The following is a 26,108-nucleotide window of genomic DNA, read 5'->3' on the forward strand; positions in this document are numbered from 1 at the left end:
ATTGACATACAAAGTAGCTGTGTGTTTGTGTGTGTACGGAAGAGGGCACTGCCGTACCAAATACCAACCAGGGTCATTAAGGCCAGTATTCAATCAACTGCATATAGTGGATTTACAGATACCACTTTCAGAACTGTGATCAATTTACACAACAGTGTGTTTAGGGAGGTTGGGAGGCTCTAGGATCAGTTGACCCTACCCAAATCCATGTTTTTCTCTCCAATTTCATGATATCCAATTGTTAATTACAGTCCTGACCCATCGCTGCAACTCCCATACGGACTCGGGAGAGGCGAAGGTCGAGAGCCATGCGTTCTCCGAAACACGACCCTGTCAAGCCACACTGCTTCTTGACACACTGCTCGCTTAACCCGGCCGCTCCAATGTTTCGGAGGAAACACTGTACAACTGGCGACCGTGTTAGCGTTCATGCGCCCAGCCCGCCACAGTCGCTAGAGCGCGGTGGGACAAGGACATCTCGGCCGGCCAAACCCTCTCCTAACCCAGATGATGCTGGGCCAATTGTGCGTCGCCTTATAGGTCTCCCGGTCATGGCCGGCTGCAACATAGTCCGGTATCAAACCCGGTTCTGTAGTGACGCCTCAAGCACTGCGATGCAGTGCCTTAGACCGCTGCGCCACTCGGAAGGCCCTAAGTTTAGCCATTCTAAGCTATGTAGTGTCATAATACTAATTACTCATCAAGTTTCTGAACTGTATCTCTCAGATAGCGGATGTGAACAAAGATGGATTTTTATTTATTTTTTGAATGGTTTGTCCTGACCTGAGTGTGCCGCTGGGTCCTAGGTTCCTCAGGGCGGGTGTTGGTCTTCATCTTGGTCTTGAGCTCGTTCTGGGCCTGCCTCACAGCCTTCTGTTTGGACCACATCCAGGGGCTGGCATCTTTGGTCGGCTTCTTCTGAGGGGGACCCTCAGCGCCCTGCAGCTCCACTATAGGTCCTGCATGCACACACACACACACACACACACACACACACACACACACACACACACACACACACACACACACACACACACACACACACACACACACACACACGCACACACAAACAAAGACTTAGTGCACTCTTAGAAAAAAGGTGGTACTGTATCTAGAACCAAAAATGGTTCTTTGGCTGTCCCCATAGGAGAACCCTATGAAGAACCCCTTTTGGTTCCAATTAGAATCCTTTTGGGTTCCTTGTAGAACTGTTTTCACAGAGGGTTCTACATGGAACCAATAATAGTTCTCCTATTGGGACAGCCACAGAACCATTTTGGAACCTTTTATTCTAAGAGTGTACATGCCCCGAATACAAACAAGGACATCTGCACATAAAAAGTTTATATGCACCGGAAACTCGTTCCAAACAAAGAGAAAATGATTGCTGAAGAAAATGTTCCCTTTATAGACTCTCAGGGTCGACAGAACACACACACACAATTGTTTGCTCTCCTTTAATTAATCCCAAAGGAGCTTTCAAAGCACTATGTTTCTAATGACAGGTTTCTGTAAACAATGTGTTATCTTTGGAAGACAAAAGATTCACATTGGCTCCCTCAAGGCACCATCCTGCTGGTACAGTATGTGTCTCACACCCTGATGTCACTTCTCCTGCTGAGTCTCAGAAGTGGTCGGGACTATAATCTCATTGGTGACAGTTTGTATGTACTACAGGTTGTAAATAATGATGAGAGATGGTGCCTAAGATTGGTTGTGTGGTTAAAATCAAAGCCCTCAGCACATACAGTGCCTTCAGAAAGTATTCACACCCCTTGACTTTTTCCCCCCAAAATTGTGTTACAGCCTGAATTTAAAACGGATTACATTTATATATGTTTTTGCCACTGGCCTACACATAATACCCCATAGCAGCAATGTAAAAAGGGGGAGCAATGCAAATAGTCTGGGTAGCCATTTGATTAGATGTTCAGGAGTCTTATGGCTTTGGGGTAGAAACTGTTTAGAAGCTTCTTGGACCTAGACTTGGATCTCCGGTACTGCTTGCCGTGCGGTAGCAGAGAGAACAGTCTATGACTTGGGTGACTAGAGTCATTGACCATTTTTTGGGCTTTCCTCTGACACCGCCTAGTATATAGGTCCTAGATGTCAGGAATCTTGGCCCCAGTGATGTACTGGGCCGTACACAGTACCCTCTGTAACACCTTACGGTCAGATGCAGAGCAGTTTCCATACCAGACGGTGATGCAACCGGCCAGGATGCTCTTGATAGTGCAGCTGTAGAACCTTTTGAGGATCTGGGGACTCATTAAAAATCTTTTCAGTCTCCTGAGAGGGAAAAGGTGTCGCCGTGCTCTCTTCACAACTGTCTTGGTGTGTTTGAACCATGTTAGTTCGTTGGTGGAACTTGAAACTCTCGACCCGCTCCACTTCAGCCCCATCATTGTTAATGGGGGCCTGTTCAGCCTTCCTTTTCCTATAGCCCACGATCACTTTGTTTTGTTCACATTGAGGGAGAAGTTGTTGTCCTGGCACCACACTGCCAGGTCTCTGACCTCCTCCCTATAGGCTGTCTCCTCATTGTCGGTGATCAGGCCTACCACTGTCATCAGCAAAGTGAATGATTGTGTTGGAGTCGTGCTTGACCACGCAGTCATGGGAGAACAGGGAGTACAGGAGGGGACTAAGCACGCACCCCTAACGGGCCCCAGTGTTGAGGATCAGCGTGGCAGATGTGTTGTTGCCTAACATTACCACCTGGGGGAGGCCCGTCAGGAAGTCCAGGATCCAGTTGCAGAAGGAGGTGTTTAGTCCCAGGGTCCTTAGTTAAGTGATGCGCTTGGTGGGTACTATGGTGGTGAACGCTGAGCTCTAGTCAATGAACAGCATTCTCACATAGGTGTTCCTTTTGTCCAGGTGGGAAAGGGCAGTGTGGAGTGCGATTGAGAATTGGAGTGGGTCTAGGGTTTCCAGCATGATGGTGTTGATGTGAGCCATGACCAGCCTTTCAAAGCACTTCATGGTTACCAACGTGAGTGCTACGGGTCGGTAATCATTTAGGCAGGTGGTCTGTTTGAAACATGTAGGTATTACAGACTCAGTCAGGGAGAGGTTGAAAATGGAAGTGAAGAGACTTGCCAGTTGGTCCGCGTATGCTTTGAGTACACGTCCTGGTAATCCTTCTGGCCACGCAGCTTTGTGAATGTTGACCTGTTTAAAGGTCTTGCTCACATCGGCTACGGAGAGCGTGATCACACAGTCGTCCGGAACAGCTGGTGCTCTCATGCAAGCTTCAGTGAAGCGAGCATAAAGGGCATTTAGCTCGTCTGGTAGGCTCACGTCAGTGGGCAGCTCATGGCTGGGTTTCCCTTTGTAGTCCATAACAGTTTTCAAGCCCTGCCATATCTGACGAGCGTCAGAGCCGGTGTCTGTTTGATGGTTCACTTTGCAAGTTTGATGGTTTGTCTGATGGCATAGCAGGATTTCTTATAAGTGTCCGGATTAGTGTCCCGCTCCTTGAAAGCGCCTTTAGCTCGGTGCGGATGTTGCCTGTAATCCATGGCTTCTGTTTGGGATGTGTACGTACGGTCACTGTGAGGAGGAAGTTGTCGAAGCACTTATTGATGAAGCCGGTGACTGAGGTGGTATACTCAATGCCATTGGATGAATCCCAGAACATATTCCAGTCTGTGCTAGCAAAACAGTCCTGTAGCGTAGCATCCGCATCATCTGACCACTTCCGTATTGAGCGATACTGGTACTTCCTGCTTTAGTTATTGCTTGTAAGCAGGAATCAGGAGGATAGAATTATGGTCAGATTGGCCAAATGGAGGGAGAGGGAGAGCTTTGTAGGGAGGTAAAGGTGGTCTAGAGTTTTTCCTCTGGTTGCACATGTGACATGCTGGTAGAAATTAGGTAAAAACATATTTAAGTTTGCCTGCATTAAAGCTTATCATGAGGTATTCTACCTCAGGCGAGCAATACCTCGAGACTTCTTTAATATTTGATATTGCGCACCAGCAGTTATTGACAAATAGACACACACCCCTGCCCCTCATCTTACCAGACATATCTGCTCTGTCCTGCCGATGCAAGGAGAAACCAGCCATCTCTATATTATCCGTGTCGTTGTTTAGCCACGTCTCGGTGAAACATAAGATATTATCGTTTTTAATGTCCCTTTGGCAGGATAGTCTTAATCGTAGATCGTTCAGTTTGTTTTCCAATGATTGCAAGTTGGCTATTAATACGGAGGGTAGTGGTGGTTTACCTACTCGTCGCCAAATTCTTACAGGGCACCCCGCCCTCCTCCCCCTTTTTCTCCTTCTTTCATCACGCGGATGATGGGGATTTGGGCCTTGTCTTGACAAAGCGGTGTATCCTTTGCGTCAGACTCATTAAAGAAAAAATCTTAGTCTAGTTCGAAGTAAGTAATCGCTGTTCTGATGTCCAAAAGCTATTTTCGGTCATAAGAGACGGTAGCAGCAACATTATGTACAAAATGAGTTACAAACAATGTGAAAAAACAAACAAAATAGCACAGTGGTTAGGAGCCCATAAAAGACAATATTGAATGTTCCTAAGTGGCCTAGTTACAGTTTTGACTTAAATTCATTGAAAATCTATGGCAAAAAAAAATGGTTGTCTAGCAATGATCAACAACCAACTTGACAGAGCTTGAATAATTTTAAAGAGTTTCTCTTTAAGACATTTCTAAACATTTGTATTCACTTTGTCATTATGTGGTACTGAGTGTAGATGGGTGAGAAAAAGCATATATTTAATGGATTTTGAATTCAGTCTGTAACAAAACAAAATGTGGACTAAGTCAAGAGGTATGAAAACTTTATAAAGGCACTGTATATGAGCCTCTAGCTGAGAGAGATCGAATCCCGGTCCCACCTGTCTTTTACACTGTTTTCCTTCTATCTGTAAAAAAATATATATAATTATAAAAAATAAAACAATTGTGGTGGTGGATAAAGTTGTACCCAAATGTTAATCTTTGTTTGGTCCACCTGAAGTTTTATAATCTTTGGCAAAGCGTTATCTGTATTACAACACAAGCTGTGCCATGCTGTCCCAGTTACACTGTCTTTCACACTACACTTTTGTAGCATCGCTCGGTTCACTAAAATTAGGCTGAATTGGCCCAACAATGGATATGGGGAATTTTCAGGAGGGCTCAGATTTACAAAACGTCTACATTCTGATATAGTTACACTCATTTCCTAGTCACTCAGTTTTGAAACCCAGAAACGCTGTTTATAACTTAGCTGAATTTTGCTATTCTTATAGAGAACACTGGTGGAGAATTGTTGACTGCGGATCAGAACATTACTCCCTATCATGGGAAGCGAGCAGGGAATAGTATGGAAGCACTTTTAGCCTGGTTTTCTTGCTGATTAAGGACTTTCTGCCTGCCTTCTCAGTGGAGGTGAACTACCTCCTGGGGGCACTGTGTGAGCGTGTGTGTGTTTGTGCGTGTGTCTCTGTGTGTGTGTGTCTCACTCCACTAACTCTTATCTGTAATTAGGGAGGCACAAACAGAGGAATGCAGCTCTAAGACAGTAAACCACTCCCAGGAGGGATAGAGCAACCCATTGACTTGACAAAGGTATTCAAACAGAGTACAGTCACTGTGCCAGAGTGTCTGAGAGAGAGAGAGATTTTTTCACTTTTGATTATTATCTAGTTCACCTGCTTTGGCAATGTTAACATATGTTTAACATGCCAATAAAGCCCTTAAATTGAATTTAATTGAGAGGGCGAGAGAGAATGAGAGAATGAGAGAGGGGGTATTCATATCTATTCTTGTGTGTATTTATACACCATTTTTTTATTACTTTACTTAGTATGCTTCTCCTCAAAATGTCAGGAATGGCTTACTGTCCACTGGTTAAAATGTCCACAGCAGTAGAGAGTATAGCGTTCATTGTTCTGGACAGATTGAATGCTTTGTGGCAGTAGCTATTGAAATTCCAAATTTCAGGAGAATTATACACGTTTCAGCCAACAACCATCAGCTTGTTAGTTTCACTTTGAAACACTAGTGTTGATCCCATCTTGGCAGCATAGCAACTGCATGTTAGAAAGTTATGTGAACCTTGGCTTTGAGAATGCTACTGAACATGCTTTCACAGCTGTCTGAATTAGTGATATACAGTATTTACAATGTCAATTAAAATGGTACCGTTCTTTTGGACATTGGTTGTCATTTACAGTATAACTGTGCTCAAAATGTGGTAAATAGGTTGCAAATCACAAATTTTTTCTTCTGCCAAGATAATGGCCGTACCTTGTGATGGTTCCTTCCACTTGAGGCTAAACCTCTTCAAACAAGTTCAGTTGGCAAACAGTAAAATTATTGTGTAGGTTTTGTCGAAGCAGGGAGCCCAAAAATATGATGGTTTGCTTCTTCTTCCAACTCAAGTTTTCTGCTCCCAAAAGACATGAGGTCTAGTCTTGTGTTTGATGACTTAGCACTTATTCCAAAAGGAATTACAGTCAAAAGTGTCATATCAGTCAACCTCCATAGATTTTGTGTCAATTGCAATGTGTCTAACTTATGCTAAAAAGCTAGCAACAACTCACAAGTAGAGATACAAATAGTCCCAAAATTCTTATCATGGAATAGTAATGATGTGCCTAACATCGTCACCAGGCTAATTGCGCATATAAACACCAACGACTCAAATCTGGCCTTTGTGGTAGTAAACCTGACGGGGGTCTGAACTGATTTCACCTGGGTTTTTCTCCTCAAGAAAAACTAGATTTGAATCTTGAGGGTGTGGTTTGATGTGTATGTGTTATGATCAATATATGGCAGTTATTGTTGTTTGTTCCTCTTCACTTACCGTGGTTGAGTTATCCCAAGCCCCAAACATCCTGCACCACCGTGCTATCTACGAAATTGGCTAAAGGAATGACAGTTGTGTTTGGGATGCTAATGTTGACTCACGAATGTGTGGATGTTTGAGTTGTGGGAAAAAACAAGCCTTTGATAATGAACAAGTCTTGTTCTTTCAACATAACATTGGCGATGATGTATTGTAGCTATGTCTTGTTCGTTGTCTCATTGGGTAGTTCTACTGTCTGTAATGGAATGGGTGTGCTATAGGTTGATTCTGCTACTACAACTGGATAGCGTGCAGCTGTGCTCAGATGATTTGGGTGCTAACAGGCAGTGGTCCCACGTTAGTGGGAATGTGGGCAGGACTGAAATCTAAATCCAACATGAGAAAAACATTTACATCCTTTATTCCATTAATATCACAAAACACTGACGTTATAAATTATCCAACTTTACACTTTTTTTGTCAATTTTGGGACTACAATTGATGTTTGCGACTACTATCAATTCCACATGGAACATTTTTAACCAGAGAAGTAGTTTTGTTTTTGATTCAGCTCCTCTAAGTATTTGTCATTATTTGATCTGAGCGAATTACATGACTGTGAGGCATGGTTCTGAATCAGAAACATGTTGTGTGCTAGCAAAAACATTCCCCCAATCTTGAGAGTAGCGAGCTAGCTGTAGCTTGCTAGCTACCTTTTATCTCTAGCTAACTTAACCCAATAAGTGCCGCCGTAACACCTGCATGTTTTGGACTTCTAAACCCTTTTCAAAATTGTGTGTTTGAGCTACACAATTTGATTAGTCTATTTCATCTGCATCCGTAGATACCAATCATTGGTCTGTGTGATTAACAGGAGCTGAGATAGAGCAGTGTTTGTGAGACAAGGGCAGATCCCGTAAAAAAAACAAGTCTGTGGAGTCCAATAGTTTGAGCTACAAACTATTAAAAGCTATCTATGAAAAGGTGAGACTCTCACGAACACGCACATGTAACATGTCTATGAAGATCACAAGCTACATAAGAGTCTTTAGAAGGTATGTGGGTCTTCTACATAGAAGATCATAGGAAATCCCAGAACATAGTGTCTATAATACTGTAATAACTTTACATAGTTACTGTCACAAACTCCAAACTCCACACAGTTGTCACTGGCTAGCTGGATATTTATTTCCCATCCAGCCAACAATTTCTGTAGTTACAGCATCCATATACATTTTATCAGGTTTTTGCTTTGGCGCACTTTATTATTTTATTGACATTTGTCAATAAAACTAATGTATGCAACTGTTTATGTCAAATTGTTTTGTGTTCTACTTCTATCCCTGGTTGTCTTAAAAAGAAAATGGTAAAACACTTAATTGTGAGGCTAAATATAATGGCTGGACATGCAGATAAATGAAATTCTAATTTTTAATAGGGGGAATTTAGAAGCCTTGCTGGCTATACATTATCCAAATCTATGATCAATATGGGTTGTGCTTGTTAGGAAAACCAACAACCCCAGTAAAAACAACAGTATGGACTCAAATGGCCAGTGTTGGGGAATAGTGCAAAACATGTTCCATGTGGAATTGATAGTAGTGGCAAACATCAATTGTAGTCCCAAAATTGACAAACGTTCAGCCCATCAGGAAGTCCAGGATCCAGTTGCAGAGGGAGGTGTTTAGTCCCAGGGTCCTTAGCTTAGTGATGAGCTTTGAGGGCACTATGGTGTTGAACGATGAGCTGTAATGAATCAATGAATAGCATTCTCACATATGTGTTCCTTTTGTCCAAGTGGGAAAGGACAGTGTTGAGTACAATAGAGATTGCATCATCTGTGGATCTGTTGGGGCGGTGTGCAAATCGGAGTGGGTCTAGGGTTTCTGGGATAATGGGATAATGGTGTTGATGTGAGCTATGACCAGCCTTTCAAAGCACTTCATGGCTACAGACGTGAGTGCTACGGGTCGGTAATCATTTTGGCAGGTTACCTTAGTGTTAATTTCGGCACAGGGACTATGGTTGTCTGCTTGAAACATGTTGGTATTACAGACTCAGTCGGGGACAGGTTGAAAATGTCAGTAAAGACACTTGCCAGTTGGTCAGCGCATGCTCGGAGTACACGTCCTGGTAATCCGTCTGGCCCTGCAGCCTTGTGAATGTTGACCTGTTTAAAGGTCTACTCACATCGGCTACGGAGAGCGTGATCACACAGTCGTCCGGAACGGTAATTTAGCTTGTCTGGTAGGTTCATGTCACTGGGCAGCTCGTGGCTGTGCTTCCCTTTGTAGTCTGTAATAGTTTGCAAGCCCTGCCACATCTGACGAGCGTCGGAGCTGGTGTAGTATGATTCAGTCTTAGTCCTGTATTGACATCCCGCTATGCCCCCATGGTTCCTCTGGGGGCATAGCGGGATTTCTTAACTTCTTGTGGATAGGGGGCAGCATTTTCACGTTTGGATGAAAAGCGTGCCCAGAGTAAACTGCCTCCTACTCAGTCCCAGATGCTAATATATGCAATTATTAGTATTGGATAGAAAACACTCTGAAATTTCTAAAACTGTTTGAATCATGTCTGTGACTATAACAGAACTTATTTGGCAGGCAAAATTTTCATTGGGAATCCAGATTTCTAAGGGACCTTCCTGCAGTTTCTATCGCTTCCACTGGATGTCAACAGTCTTTAGAAATTGGTTGAAGTTTTTCCTTTGAGAAATGAAGAAGTAGCCATGTTCAGAATGAGGCTCCAGTGAAGTGTACTGTTTGTTAGAGGCGCGTGACCAGAAAGCATGCTACACATTGTTTTCCTCCGGTATTGAACACAGATTATCCCGTCTTCAATTTTATCTATTATTTACGTAAAAAAATACCTAAAGTTGTATTACAAAAGTAGTTTGAAAAATTTGGACAAAGTTTACAGGTAACTTTTGAGATATTTTGTAGTCACGTTGTGCAAGTTGGAACCGGTGTTTTTCTGGATCAAACGCGCCAAATAAATGGACATTTTGGATATATATCGACGGAATTAATCGAACAAAAGGCCCATTTGTGATGTTTATGGGACATATTGGAGTGCCAACAGAAGAAGCTCGTTAAAGGTAAGGCATGAATTATATCTTTATTTCTGTGTTTTGTGTCGCGCCGGGAGGGTTGTAATTTATAGTAATTTATAGTAATTTATTTGAATTTGGCGCTCTGCATTTTCACTGGATGTTGGCCAGGTGGGATGCTAACCTCCCACATATCCCAGAGAGGTTAAAGGCTTCCAGGTTGGAGTCCCGCTCCTTGAAAGCGGAAGCTCTACCCTTTAAGTTCAGTGCGGATTTTTCCTGTAATCCATGGCTTCTGGTTGGGGAATGTACGTACGGTCACTGTGAGGGTGATGTCATCGATGCACTTATTGATGAAGCCAGTGACTGCTGTGGTGTACTCCTCAATGCCATCAGAAGAGTCCCAGAACATTCCAGTCTGTGCTAGTAAATCAGTCCTGTAGCTTAGCAGGACTAAATTGTGCATCATCAGTATTCGTTATACATCACCAGTAATACCTGGTTTGCATACCTATTCTTGCCTTAGCATTTACTGGTAGATATCATGACTTGGAACATCTTTCCTACTGCTTTCCTCCACGCAACAACCAGCTGTTTGAGAGCTGCATGCTGTCTCTGCCAAACAGATTATCTATAGGCTATATGTGTGCAGCAAGCATGTGATAAATAATCAACTTAACAAATGAACAGCTTTGGGAATCCATCTGTTTTTTTATCAATTACATAGCCTCGATAAAAAATAACATTATTACATTATACTGTATTTATTGGCGCAAGCGGGCCACTGACGGGGATGATCGACTGCCTTGGAGGGTTTCCAAAACCTTCCCTGTATGTTGGTTTAGCCCTGACACACACAGACAGGGGCATTCCCGTGCCTTTGTTTCCTATTCAGAAAGTTGGATTACTTTTGGTCAATTGCACATTACTGTTTAAATAAATCATGATGATAAAAAAGGAACTTTATAACCAAAAACTAATGTGACGAGATAAAAAATTGGTAGCTTGGTAAACTATATTTTGAGAGTTGCTTCCCCACACTGTTAATGGATATGCATTTGGACTTTCTCCCTGACTTTCTATTTTCATATGGACTTTTTCCAGAACTTGCCACTGGGGTAATGAAGGCTGTGTTTGAAGCTTTGGTCTACCAGACATTCTGAGCATTGGGAGGAAGTCTGGTGAACAAGATTATGATGTGCATAACTTGGCTAACTAATGCTAACAAGTTGCTACAGTGTACAGCTACTATTGCGAGCTCTGCCTTCATAACATATTTGATTCGTTTGGAAATTGACCTTTTCAACTAGTCTCCATACCATTTTGACCTCTAAAAGGCTCAGAATTCTCATTTCTCCGGGCACATAACTTTTCCTTTCGGAACAGGTTAAATCTAATGCTAATGGAGTTCAATAAAGGTACTAACATGCAGTTGCCACCCAGAGCGCACCCTCTCTATCTTTACAGATGTTAGATCTTAATGTGATCACCCTATTGTTACAGGAAATGTCCTGCACAGCTAGAAATGCAAACCTTTAGTGTTTTGAGGTTTTAAAAGGCTTCTAAAGTTTGTCATTTCCACTTTATAATGTCTGATTTAATTAGAATCCACACAATAATTCACATGATTTTCCTGCTGTGAGAAACTGGTCAAATTAAGATCCTATATTTGTAATCTCTCTCTCTCTCTCGCTCTCGCACAAAAAGCACAGACATGCAGTAATTAACCACCTGTAGGGGTGTCAGCACACCAAGTCTGAGTACACCATTACCTGCAGGGCTACAAGGGCAATCCCTGTTCACAGACAACACATAAAGAAGGAGAAAGAGAGGAAGTATGAGACAATAAAGAGGCTAAAAAGTTGTAACAGACCTATAGTCTGTTGATTGCAAACATGGAGTTGTTTGCAATCATCATGCAAAGACAGTCACTATTAGCTCTTCCCAATCTGGGAAACCTTTTGTCAGAACCCACTGTTTTTCAGAGACTGAATGCAGTTCCAGCCTATGCAATGTGTGCTCAGTCAGATGAGGACACATCTTCAAACATCCACCCAAGCACAGAATTCCTTGAAAATGATGAGTTCATCCAGAGTGTACTGTATGTACTCTGAGGTTTTGTGCGTGTATTTTGGTACGAAAGCACATGAGTTCGTACAGCTTTCTCCCATTGCTGCAAGATGTGTTGTCATGCCAATAACAGCAACAGTTATCAAACAAACACATGATGGAGGGAGGGAGATGGATGGAGGGTGGAGGGGGGAGCTATGTGTAGGAATATGACCTGCTACCTAATTAAAGATAATTTAGAGAGCCTCAAGCTTACAAGACACCTGGCACCTGATAGTGCCTCTTTTACACTTGACTGGCTCATGAAATGGAAATCTGATGTGAAGGGTCCCGTGTGGCTCAGTTGGTAGAGCATGGCGCTTGCAACGCCAGGGTTGTGGGTTCATTCCCCACGGGGGGACCAGGATGAATATGTATGAACTTTCCAATTTGTAAGTCGCTCTGGATAAGAGCGTCTGCTAAATGACTTAAATGTAATGTAAATGTAAGGGGATGCTGCATGTGAGATGGCACCAAGTTACTGCCAGCAGCATTAATCTTTGACCTGTGCTTTGGGCATTAAAAAAAGTGGGAAAATTGTTTTAAATACATGTTTTGCCATTTACACCTAATAAGGGGACGTCTTGGGGTACTGATTTCTAATGGAAACATTTAGAGAAGCAATAGATCTCCAGTATACCAGCCTATGACATTCAGCAGATGCCACGCACTTCAATATTGTGGCCGATTAAAGACATGTTTAACACAGAATACTTGTTACCCTACAATAATGATAACCTTCTCTTAGCGACAGTCTAGTTACTTACCACTCTTGTCCTGATGCTCTTGAGTGAGGTTGGGTACCGGGTCTACTTTGTGTGAGCATCGTCCTAACCCCTGAACCAGCTGCTCCAAGGGCAATTCTGAATCTGCAGTGGGATAACAACGCAGCCCTGTGGAACACCTCGGTGTGCCACAGAATTCGCCTTCTAACCGGGAACACACTGGGCAGCAGCCACAGCCGGGCTCCCTGACTATCTCAGTACAGGTTGTAGCAAGCTTAGGACATGCAGCTTGGCGCTCCGCAGCACAGCTCGGACAATGGAATACCATGTCCCCGAGCAATAGACCCGGCAGAGCAAGGAATGTAAGCAGCAGCAAACTGCAGCCATAATATAGCACCATTCTACCTTTAGCTGTACTGTCTAATAAAGAGTAACATGGATAGATAAGGATGTAAACTTTGGGTCCAAAAGTGGAACTGTCAACTGTGTTAGCATAGTAAACAAGTGGGAGACCCAGTGGTGCAATCTGCAGGGTCCTATCAACTGTCATGTTTCTGATATTGTATGTCAAAAAGGCAGATAATTAACTACATGTAGCTTGTAGTGAGTTGTCTCTTGCATAACCTTAGTGTGCAATAGATAACGAATTATTGAAGGAACAAATGATCAAATGTCAATATCTGAATAAATATGTGCATATGTTTGAATAGCCATGCTTCGACTATAGCAAGAGCTTGCTTTGTGCTTTCAAATGATATTATCTTTACTTACAACATTTCATATATTATCTTAGGCTGCACTGCTGTCCCGAGTGAAAAAGGATCCTAAGCATTAATACATTCGATTCAGCCATAATGTCAAGATAATTTTTGCTCTTCATGAGAGTATGTTTAAACAACAAGCAGCAGAGCAGAGAAACAGAACTTTCCAAGGGAATATTACAGCGTGTGCTGGGTGTCTGACATGACCACTCCATTTCTCGCATTTCCATTTACACTCAATTAAAGCTGTCCCAAGGACCGAAATGGATCTCCCTCCCCCATATGTCCCATTGATTTATTGGTAGCGAGTAGTGGTTGTTGTGCTTATCCAGCAAGCAGGCTTCTGTAAACTTATACAGGGTATCTGTGTCTCTTGGCCACCGCGGAGAGCAATGTTTGTTGACTCAAGGGGTCCAAAGATAGCATAGCCACTGTAGGAGCCTATCCTGCAGGGGCCTACGTTAGCAGATATTAATGAAGCTTATTTGTCTTAGTGGGTGCCTTCTTACTTTATAGCATGTACAGTTGAAGTCGGAAGATTACATACACCTTAACCAAGTACATTTAAATTCTGAATTTCACAATTCCTGATATTTAATCCTAGTAAAAATTCCCTGTCTTAGGTCAGTTAGGATCACCACTTTATTTTAAGAATGTGAAACGTCAGAATAATAGTAGAGAGAATGATTTATGCCAGCTTTTATTTCTTTCATCACATTCCCAGTGTGCCAGAAGTTAACATACACTCAATTAGTGTGTGGTAGCATTGCCTTTAAAACTTCTTATGGCTGCATCCCGCTACTGGGATCGATATGACAACAGCCAGTGAAAGTGCAGGGCGCCAAATTGAAACAACAGAAATCTCATAATTAAAATTCCTCAAACATACATGGGTCTTATATCATTTTAAAGGTACTCTTGTTGTTAATCCCACCAAAGTGTCTGATTTGAAATATGCTTTTCAGCGAAAGCACTACAAACGATTATGTTAGGTCACCACCAAACCACAATAAGCACAGCCATTTTTCCAGCGAAAGATAGCAGTCAGAAAAAGCAGGAATAGAGATAAAATGAATCACTAACCTTTGATTATCTTCATCAGATGACACTCATAGGACTTCATGTTACACAATACATGCATGTTGTGTTTGATAAAGTTCATATGTATAACAAAAAATCAGAGTTTACATTGGCGCGTTACATTCACTAGTTCCAAAAACATCAAGTGATTTTGCATAGCCACATCGTTTCAACAGAAATACTCATCATAAATGTAGATGATAATACAAGTTATACACATGGAACTATAGATATACCCCTCCTTAATGCAACCGCTGTGTCAGATTTCAAAAAAACTTTACGGAAAAAGCAAAGCATGCAATAATCTGAGACGGAGCTCCAGAACAATAGCCAAATTAGCCACCATGTTGGGGTCAACAGAAACCAGAAAATACATGATAAATGTTTCCTTACCTTTGATGAACTTCATAAGAATGCAGTCCTAGGAATCCCAGGTCCACAATAAATGCTTGATTTGTTCGATAATGTCCGTTATTTATGTCCAATTAGCTACTTTGGTTAGCGCTTTTGGTAAACAATTCCAAAGTCACAAAGCGCATCCACTATAACGTGACAAAATGTCCAAAAGTTCCGTAACAGTCAGTAAAAACATGTCAAACGATGTATTGAATCAATCTTTAGAATGTTGTCAACATATATCTTGAATAACGTTCCAACCGGAGAATTAGTTGACTTCAGAAGAGCGGTGGAACAGAGGTCCTCCTCATGTGAACGCGCATGTGAAAGCGCATGTGAAAGCATGGTCAGCTCGTGGCAGACCTGACTAATTCCTGTCTCCTTCGGCGCCCCTTCACATTAGAGTCATCAGACAAAGTTCTATTGACTGTTGACATCTAGAGGAAGCCGTAGGAAGTGAAAACTCATCAATATCTCGCTGTAATTTCAATGAGAGCTTGGTTGAAAATCTGCCACCTCAGAAAAAATTCATACAGGAAGTGGAACTTCTCAGGTTTTTGCCTGCCATATGAGTTCTGTTATACTCACAGACATAATTCAAACAGTTTTAGAAACTTCAGAGTGTTTTCTATCCAATATGAATAATAATATGCATATATTAGCAACTGGGACTGAGGAGCAGGCAGTTTATTATGGGCACCTCTGTGCACTTTTCATCCAAGCTACTCAATACTGCCCCTGCAGCCATAAGAAGTTAAACTGTTTAACTTGGGTCAAACATTTCGGGTAGCCTTTCACAAGCTTCCCACAATAAGTTGGGTGAATTTTGGCCCATTCCTCCAGAAAGAGCTGGTATAACTGAGTCAGGTTTGTAGGCCTCCTTGCTCGCACACACTTTTTCGGTTCTGCCCACAAATTTTCTATGGGATTGAGGTCAGGGCTTTGTGATGGCCACTCCAATACCTTGACTTTGTTGTACTTACGTCATTTTGCCACAACTTTGGAAGTATGCTTGGGGTCATTGTCCAATTGAAAGACCCATTTGCGACCAAGCTTTAACTTCCTGACTGGTGTCTTGAGATGTTGCTTCAATATATCCACGTAATTTTCCTTCCTCATGATGCCATCTATTTTGTGAAGTGCACCAGTTGTTTTACTGTGGATATAGATACTTTTGTACCTGTTTCCTCCAGCATCTTCACAAGGACCTTTGCTGTTGTCATGGGATCGATTTGCACTTTTCGCACCAAAGTATGTTCATCTCTAAGAGACAGAACGCGTCTCCTTCCTGAGTGATATGACGGATGTGTGGTCCCATGGTGTTTATACTTGCGTACTATTGTTTGTACAGATGAACGTGGTACCTTCAGGCGTTTGGAAATTGCTCCCAAGGACGAACCAGACTTGTGGAGGTCTACAATTTTTTTCTGAGGTCTTGGCTGATTTAATTTAGATTTTCCCATGATGTCAAGCAAAGAGACACTGAGTTTGAAGTTAGGCCTTGAAATACATCCACAGGTACACCTCCAATTGACCCAAATTATGTCAATTAGCTTATCAGAAGCTTCTAAAGCCATGACATCATTTTCTGGAATTTTCCAAGATGTTTGAAGGCACAGTCAACTTAGTGTATGTAAACTTCTGACCCACTGGAATTGTGATACAGTGAATTATAAGTAAAATAATCTGTCTGTAAACATTACTTGTGTCATGCACAAAGTAGATGTCCTAACCGACAAGCCAAAACTATACTTTGTTAACAAGACATTTGTGGAGTGGTTGAAAAACGAGTTTTAATGACTCCAACCTAAGTGTATGTAAACTTCCGACTTCAACTGTATATATACTGTACAGTATATGGTCAGCGGGTTGCCTACCTGGAATGAATCATAGAGGGCAGAGGAGGAAGCTGAAAGGCTAGTTTGGATAGTCCATTAATTACACGTGATGACTACCCTACCATGGGATTCATAATATGAGATATATATATATGAAATCTGTCAAACACCTATGAAACTATATGTAATTTACCCATGTAAACGTTAGCTTTCACATGAGCAAGAGAACTCTAGCTGGGAGCCAATGATGCATTATAATTTAAGGGTTCAAATAATCATTTGAGGGCTGGGTTTACGCCATTTGTTATAATTAAGTAATTGACCGTATCTTTGTAGACAGGTATGACTCTATGGTTAAATCATGATCACAACTGAGGATAGCCACAACATTTTTGCAGGATGGCACACTGAGCGACCGGGTGAGAGGGAGAACACTAGTGTACCTTTTCCAGTTGACATACTTTTCCACACTTAAACACCCTTCCAGCGTCTGACCTGGAGTGAGCACTGGCATTTCCGGCTTACAGAATAGCCTTACCTGTCATGCCTCTGTGTGCCGCGACATGGGACCACCAGCCTGGGAGGCCTCCTCTGGGCCCGGCATGTGAGGTAATGTATGTCTGTCCATCCATTCTCTTGTCACCATGTCTGTCGTTCCCTACCCTAACACCCAGCGGCCACTGTGGATCAGACCTGGGTTCAAATAGCATTTGTTTTCTTTCAAATACTTGCGTTTGATTGAGTCTCCCTAGAGCGCAGATGGGCAGGATCTACACTTTTGGGACTATTCCGTGCATTGGTTCCACTGTGCCAGGCAAGCTCGATCAAGTAAAGTATTTCAAAAGAAAACATAATTTGAACCCAGGTCTGCCATGGATATACTGTCTTGGCTGTGGTTACTCTTTTGGCGCATTGACACTACACTTTAGCCCAGGGCTAAGAGCCACCTTAGCCCTGGGTTAAGGGATATGGTTAGCACCAACTTTTCGCGGTTAGCCCCAGAAACTTGGTGCCAAAATAGCCAGTGTATAACAAGAACAATGCCTAGAATTCTCACTGTCCAATCACAAAATTGGCACTTTCACTTAATTTACATATGCTTGAGATGCCAGTAACGCGTTCTGCATGAATTTATTTGTCAAAATAATATTATTTAATCCTTCCATCTGAGGACAAAAAACAGAGCACATTAAGAACAATGCAATGTGAAAAGGCCTTTTATAGGAACAGATAGGAATGCACATGATAGAAGAGACTTCCAGGAGGTTCTACAGTAATAACCTCAGTGTAGAGGCACAGGTATAGAATAAGCTTATACCCTCCCAAATAGCTTACCCTGACCATTAGACAGGGAAACAAACAACTAGGGGTAATTCCATATACTCAGACAGAGTGCAATAGCAGTCCCTGTACAGGCTATGGAGCCCCTGTGGATATCCAACAACTGTGTCTGTACTCACTGTCAGGGTCGTTTTGTCATTACCACATTCTTTCCACCCCCGAGTCATCTAATTAAGCATGACAAGCCCCAATATGCACAGGCAAGTTCAATGACAGGGGTGCGGATCTCTCTCCCCAGCATGAGGAGGGCAGGCGTGCAGGAGGTGGAGTCTTGGACAGCGGAGCGGCATGCCATGAGGACCATAGGCAGGTGCTTGTCCCAGTCACGCTGGTGTTTGGCAGAGACAATGGCCAGCTGCTGTCCAAGCGTTTTGTTGAAGCGCTCCACAAGGCCATAACTTTGAGGATGGAGCTTCAGGCCTGCGGCAGCCACCCTCTCCAGCACCCCTCCCTCTCCAGCACATGCCATAGTGCCTCCAGGGCTGACTGGAAGGAGCTGCCATGGGTCAGGATGTTGTTGAGTTATACCAGACACTCCTGTCGGGGGATGCCATCCAGCACCCTGTCCATCAAACGCTCAAAAGTAGCTGGAGCGTTGCACAGGCCGAAGCACAGAACCTTGATCTGCCAGTGTCCCCTGTTAGTGGAGGACACAGTTTTGGCTCTGGCCTCTGGGGAGAGGGGCATCTGCCAGTAGCCACTGCGGAGGTCTAGTGAGGAGAACTAGGAGGACCCCCTAACCACGTCCAGCAACTCACCAATACGTGGTATGAGGTATGAGTCCTTCCTGGTTACCTCATTCAGCCACCTGTAGTCCTCACAGAACCTCAGCTTGCACCCCTTCTTAGGAACCATGACAACTGAGGGCTCGATGAAGTTTGCCCGCTGCATCTCCAACACAGCCTTGTCTGCCACCTAATGGTGTGCCAGCGGGATATGGCGGGGACACCCAGGGGCTCATCTGTGTCGATCTCATGCTGCACCAGCTGAGTCTGACCCACCTCTTCCTCATTCAGCGCAAAGCGGTCTCTGATTTCAAACAGCAACTGCCACAACCGTTCCTGCTGCTTGGGGTCAAGACCAACACAGTTCCTCCCCTCATATCTCCTTCACTGCAGACAGTGTCCTCTCCTCTCCCATCTAGGGGGCATGGCCTAGGCTCACGGAGGGATGTGTCATGGAGGTAGCTGGGGGAATGTAACACACAGCCGTAGGTGACAGAGGAGCTGGGGAAAAGTCACACACAGTTGTGGGGGAGGGGGGAAAGCCATGAGTCTCTGCTGCTTTAACTGTTGGAGTAAAGGGTTTGTTTGGTTGAGTGAATGTGACATTAGGGGGGGGCGATGTTGACTGCCGGCACTCCTTGGAAGCTCAGTGTGCCCCCATTTAGGTCTAACTGGCAGCCTGTGCTCCTAAGAAAGTCCAACCCCTGGATACTAGGGTCCTGCACAGCCGCCACCCACACAGGATGACGCACAGTCCTGCCCCCTACTGTCAGAGTCATTATTCCCTTCCCTTTCATGGGTGCCAGCTTACCTGTGACTATGCACAGTTGTGGGCTCAAACTGAGTCCAACCTGGCACAATATCCGGCCTCACCAGGGTTACTGTGGACCCAGTGTCCACCAGTGCAGAGCAGGGCACCCCCTCCACAGTGACTGGAACATGACAAAAAAAAACAACACAGGTCCAGCCCACCACAACAACAGGCTCCCTCCGCTTGCCCTCGTCTGCTTCTGGGGGACGTGGAGCCTTGCTCCCCCGTGCGTGTCGGTGGGTTCCTCCTGAAGTTGGTGGTGGTTGGGAAAGAGAGCCAGGGGTCTGCACTGCCCCATCTATGCGGACCCTGAGCCATTTCCCTGAGCTCTTGGGGACATGGGGAAATCCCGGCGCAGATGGCCTGACTGGCCACACCCCCAGCAGACCCTGGGACTAGGGCATGTGTTTCGTGCCACCTGTAGAGACACAGCACGAATAAGTTCAGTCATTTCAGTCACCCATGAAGGCTTTCCAGCTCTGGGCTGCTCTGTCCCCCATCCCGCACAGTGGGTCTGTCTCTCTGCACCCCCACCGAAGCCCCAGCTGAAGCCCCAGCCCAAATGAGCTCCCTCTCCAAAGCCATCTCCAATGACTCAGGATGAGCCAGCTGGGTCTGTATGCGCAGCTCCGTAAGAGAGAGCGCCTGGATGAACTGGTCCCGTGCTAGCTCGCTCTGCACGGAGGGGGGCATGTGAGCATATGCCCGCCGAGAGAGGCTCTCAATATCATTAGCTAGCACGAGTAGTGGCTCTCCAGACTGCCTGCGTCTATTACTTATTTCGGAGCACAGCAGCCCAGGCTGTACACACTGTCCGAAGTGCCTCCTCAGTGCATCTTAACAGATACGGAGGCAATCGGGAACTGAGCGCCGCATGTTTATTTACAACCTGAGCCCCAGATTCCTTGTCCCGCAGGATCCACGTCACCCCTTCGGTCTGCCCACCAGAATCCACTCGAAGCACAGTCGAAGGGGTGACGTGGATCCTGCGGGACAAGTACAGAAGAAGGTACAGGGATGCTGAAACTTTGGTGTTTTACCCAATAAATTACTGGGAGCTTGGAGTGTGCGACTCTATTTTTATAGCCTACAGTTTACTCACCATTAGTCAGCACCTCCACTAACTTTTTAGGCGTGCGCCACCTCATGCTTTTCACCAAAAACATGTTTTCAAATGATTTCACATGTGAAATTTCAAATATGAAATCATGAGTTTTTTCCATAAGGGGAGGACACAAAAGTGTGTTTGTGCTCTAATGGGACATTCATTGTTTTCTTTTATTGTGTTTTTGACCAAATTGGGTTAAGGACCATCACTACTGTAGTTAAATATTCAGAGAATGTCTCAGTCGTAAAAATGTTGTACCGGGAAAAAACACAACATGCACTCGTACATGCATATACAGTATATGTGTGTGTGTGTGTTCATCATTGACTAAATTAGGTGGAATTAAAAAAAAGACAAGCTTTAGAAACTAAATCAAATATGGGCCTTATGTGAGGCTGGAGCTTTGTACAGGATTCATCAGGCATCCCCCAGGCGACAATCCATTTGTTGGGTTGGGTATCAATCTGGAGGCCCAGGGATAAAGGACTCCGTCCAACCAGGGAGCCTGAGCAGGGGACGGACCTGAACTGGTACTCCAAGATGAAAGCCTCTTGCTGTATGTCTATCTGAGGGAGAACAGGTTAGAGGAGATGGATGCACTGGATGGAGAGGCTGAGGCTAGCAGGCTGGAAAGGGCACCCTCAGGGAGGAACCTGCAGCCCTTACTGCCATCTATGGCCCGTAGAGTCTCCTCCTGCTGTCTTCACCGATCCCTCACCTCAAAGTCATGGAACATAGTAAAATAGAACACTGACAGATTCTTAAGCTTACAGTGTCCATATTAGGACAGCATGAGGCTGACAACTCCCTGAGAGGTTGACACCTGATTATGACTCTGAGGCTATTCTTGTATGGATACCATATACTGTATATAGCCTTCTTATTGTTATTTTATTGTATAACTATTTCCTTTTTTTCTTTCTTTCCTTTTAGCTCTGCATTGTTGGGAAAGGGCTCGTAAGTAAGCACTTCACGGTAAAGTCACCGTTTCGGCGCATGTGACAAATACAATTGTATTTTATTTGATACTAGCTAGATAAAATGTGAATAATCTGTCTCACTTCTCCGCTCACCATATCAGCGTAGCGTATGAGAACTGGGTGAATCTCAAGCTCCATCAGCAGGTCTCCCAGCAATTTCCTCCCATGGTACCTCTCCATCCTCAACCTCCTCTCAAGCTCCAGACTCCGGTTGTGGCCCAGCTCCTCTGCCTTCCTCGCCCCCACCTCACTGACCTCCTGCTGGGCCTCATGTTCTAACATCAGCCTCTCCTGTCAGAGCTTGGCCTGCAGGTCCTGGATCCTGTAGGTGGCCTTCTGTAACCTCACCTCCAGAGCTAGCACCCACTGCTCTTTCCCGGCCAAAGCCATAAGCTCCCTCCTAGACTTCCTCAGTCTGGCTTGGGCCTCTCTAGCCATTCCCTCCCTTCTCCTCACAACCAGGATATGCTCATCATTCCCTTCTCATCTCTCGCCGGTAGACCTCTGGGGATATCTGGATAGCCTTCAACCCACTGCACCCTGCTATCCCACTGGTAGGCAAGTCGGGCAGCCCTAGAGCTCTTATAGAGGATATCCAGTACAAGCCATTGAATCTTGACGAACCACTCAGCCCCATCAGCATTGGTCAGTAGACTGAACTTCTCTGCCTTGATTGGACCAGGGACAAACATCAAAGCCCATCTGCATCGGAGAACAAAGAGCTAATTGGCCACCTTGGTCAGAGACGTAGGGGGTGGGCCTTAAGAGTCAGAGGTCAAAGGGACATTCCAATCAGAAGTGGCAGTGCGCTCGTCTTCGTCAATGACGTACATGTTTTTGCAGAGAGGGACTATCACTTTCTCGCCAAAGGTCTCTTTCAAGGCGCCCAGATGTTCGACGAAAGAGAGAGGCCACGTGATGCAGTGTTTTGTGTCTGAGCCTCTGTAGCCACTGACTACCACCACAGGCACCTCTGTAACCTCAGAGAGGAGAACCCACAGCTGCCCCAAGCTGTTGATTCATCCTGGCGTTTCATGGTCAGGGCACACAAGACTGACTGAAGAGCGTACATATTGAAGGAGTGTTTGCAGTGTTGGACATGGTCCTGGAATGAGGCACTCTCTCTCTTGAGGCAGGTGTACAGGTTATCCATGGTTTCTGCTTTCCAGTCTAGCAGCACCTATCTGAGGCAACATTTTCCATTACACCAATAAGACACACTGTCCAAACAACACAGTTTTTCACTTTCACAAACAAGTATTTTCAGTGCGGACCCTGTGCCATCTGTATGTTTGCCCTGACACTAACGATATTATGTAGACAACTAAGTGAAATGGAAATGTTTTCATATGACCATTCCTGCACATTTCACAAGTAGCTAATTGATTATTATTATATTATGTGTATGTTGCTTAGCAGCTCGAGATGGATGTGCATTAGCGAAATCATTGAATCATTACATTTTGCACTTAGGGAAAAAGTACATGACGGGGGTGCTGAAAGGTATTTTCACAGGACTCCTGAAAGATTCATCTGTCAAGTGGTCGTCTAGTCGAGGCAAATGAAACACCGCACAATGGTGTTCAAATTTTCCATTGCTCATTCTTGAGTTTAATTGAAAGGAGCAGAGTGAAGAGAAGGGCGCTGTTTTGACAAAAGCTAACACCCAAAACAAAACATTTGACTGATGAGATGAAAGGTTTGAGGGTGAAATTTTCCAGCTTTGCTTTAATTGCTTGTTCAATTGTAAAGAAAGTGGGGGCCTCCAAGTCTAAAGGCTTCATGAGGAATAGTGGCCATTAGGCTAAAAAAAAGAAAAAAAAGTAAGTAAGTATGTGTGTGATTGTGTGTTTTAGCCTCCGTGTGTGTCTATGCCTTACCGTGGTAGGGCTGGATGCTCATCAGAACATTCTGACAGTTGTGATCTGCAATCCAGGCCTCTTGCCAATCTTCAATCCATCTCGGGAACATTCCCAGAGTGCTGCATTCCAGAAAAATTGTCCTGATACCCGAGATGTTTTTAGAACAAGAGAGACTTCGAAAAGTTCAACCACTCTCTCCTAGGAAACAACTACTGGCACAGCCATACAACCCTAAACAGTGCCTTTTTCAAACTTGTTTGGACACTTCAAATTGTAATTTAATTCATATCCTTCATAGTTTATGGAACAGATCACATTACCTTTTGGGACTTAAGAATAACATTGACATACATTACATACAGAGGGTACTATATTATTGTGCTAATGGCTGCCAAGCCATAAATATCTCTCCCTCACTCTGGCAACCATAGGCTTAAACATGCTGTCACTAAGCAATGCCATAGGGGTGTGATAGCTACAAGTCACTCCTATTGCACTAGCTCTGGGCCCTGTCAACATGTTGAGAGGCGAGTGTCACAGTCTGCAGAACATCTAAAAGCTTTTCTGTTTACACAGCTCTACGTCGGTTTTCAGTGTTTTAGAAGGTAAAGAAAGAGACAAGACAGGCATGGACATAAACATAGGCTCATGAGTAAAGGTGGCTATTTCACATAGCAGGACTGCTCCTTTGGCTATAGTAGTTGATCAAAAACAACGACTGAGTGTTGTCTTAATTGTAGGACATGAGAATTTTTAACAAGTAGTTAAAAAGTCATAGGATGAAAAAATATATATTATTGAGAGTTTAAAAATAAATGAGACGGTTAAGTTATAAACCTTTTTTTAAAGGCTTCTCTGGAGCATATTGACTACAGAGAGATTACCAAAAGGCTTCTTAATTACAAGTAAACTCTTTGCTTGATTGTAGGATTGGGTTGCATTTGGTACCTTCCAGTATCAGGATTGAGAAACTCTTGGGTGCGTAATAGAACTTTATCCATATCTGTCAGTGTGGTATGTGTGCCGAGAAACAGCTTGCCTAATGCTGTGTGTGCATGAAATATATATCTCATAGTAGACAATCCAATAAAAAGGTAATGCAATGATGGTGGCGGTCATAGCGGTAAATTGAATTAAACTGTCTACACACCGTATTTAACCTCATCCAATACTGCAGATACAGTGGGGAGAACAAGTATTTGATACACTGCCGATTTTGCAGGTTTTCCTACTTACAAAGCATGTAGAGGTCTGTAATTTTTATCATAGGTACACTTAAACTGTGAGAGACGGAATCTAAAACAAAAATCCCGAATATCACATTGTATGATTTTTAAGTAATTAATTAGCATTTTATTGCATGACATAAGTATTTGAAAACCTACCAACCAGTAAGAATTCCGGCTCTCACAGACCTGTTAGTTTTTCTTTAAGACGCCCTCCTGTTCTCCACTCATTACCTGTATTAACTGCACCTGTTTGAACTCGTTACCTGTATAAAAGACACCTGTCCACACACTCAATCAAACAGACTCCAACCTCTCCACAATGGCCAAGACCAGAGAGCTGTGTAAGGACATCAGGGATAAAATTGTAGACCTGCACAAGGCTGGGATGTGCTACAGGACAATAGGCAAGCAGCTTGGTGAGAAGGCAACAACTGTTGGCGCAATTATTAGAAAATGGAAGAAGTTCAAGATGACGGTCAATCACCCTCGGTCTGGGGCTCCATGCAAGATCTCACCTCGTGGGGCATCAATGATCATGAGGAAGGTGAGGGATCAGCCCAGAACTACACGGCAGGACCTGGTCAATGAACTGAAGAGAGCTGGGACCACAGTCTCAAAGAAAACCATTAGTAACACACTACGCCGTCATGGATTAAAATCCTGCAGCGCACATAAGGTCCCCCTGCTCAAGCCAGCGCATGTCCAGGCCCATCTGAAGTTTGCCAATGACCATCTGGATGATCCAGAGGAAGAATGGGAGAAGGTCATGTGGTCTGATGAGACAAAAATAGAGCTTTTTGGTCTAAACTCCACTCGCCGTGTTTGGAGGAAGAAGAAGGATGAGTACAACCCCAAGAACACCATCCCAACCGTGAAGCACGGAGGTGGAAACATCATTCTTTGGGGATGCTTTTCTGCAAAGGGGACAGGACGACTGCACCGTATTGAGGGGAGGATGGATGGGGCCATGTATCGCGAGATCTTGGCCAACAACCTCCTTCCCTCAGTAAGAGCATTGAAGATGGGTCGTGGCTGGGTCTTCCAGCATGACAACGACCTGAAACACACAACCATGGTAACTAAGGAGTGGCTCCGTAAGAAGCATCTCAAGGTCCTGGAGTGGCCTAGCCAGTCTCCAGACCTGAACCCAATAGAAAAATTTTGGAGGGAGCTGAAAGTCCGTATTGCCCAGCGACAGCCCCGAAACGTGAAGGGTCTGTATGGAGGAGTGGGCCAAAATCCCTGCTGCAGTGCGTGCAAACCTGGTCAAGAACTACAGGAAATGTATGAT

At 44.1% G+C, this 26,108-nt stretch overlaps 1 protein-coding gene across 2 annotated transcripts in view; it reads right to left on the reverse strand.

The window, feature by feature from the left end:
• LOC139538595 (insulin-like growth factor-binding protein 2-B) overlaps positions 1 to 13,137 on the reverse strand; it is a 31,469-nt gene extending 18,332 nt beyond the window's left edge. For both annotated transcript variants that reach the window (XM_071340796.1, XM_071340795.1), the window contains exons 1-2: positions 12,729 to 13,137; positions 784 to 959 (exon numbers count right to left, since the gene is read on the reverse strand). In XM_071340796.1, the coding sequence (XP_071196897.1) occupies positions 784 to 959; positions 12,729 to 13,086 (534 nt within the window). In that variant the 5' untranslated portion in view covers positions 13,087 to 13,137. The remainder of the gene's footprint in view (positions 1 to 783; positions 960 to 12,728) is intronic.
• Between the last annotated feature and the right edge of the window lie 12,971 nt (positions 13,138 to 26,108).

The sequence above is a fragment of the Salvelinus alpinus genome, chromosome 14 (assembly GCF_045679555.1).
Source record: "Salvelinus alpinus chromosome 14, SLU_Salpinus.1, whole genome shotgun sequence".
Taxonomy (NCBI): domain Eukaryota; kingdom Metazoa; phylum Chordata; class Actinopteri; order Salmoniformes; family Salmonidae; genus Salvelinus; species Salvelinus alpinus.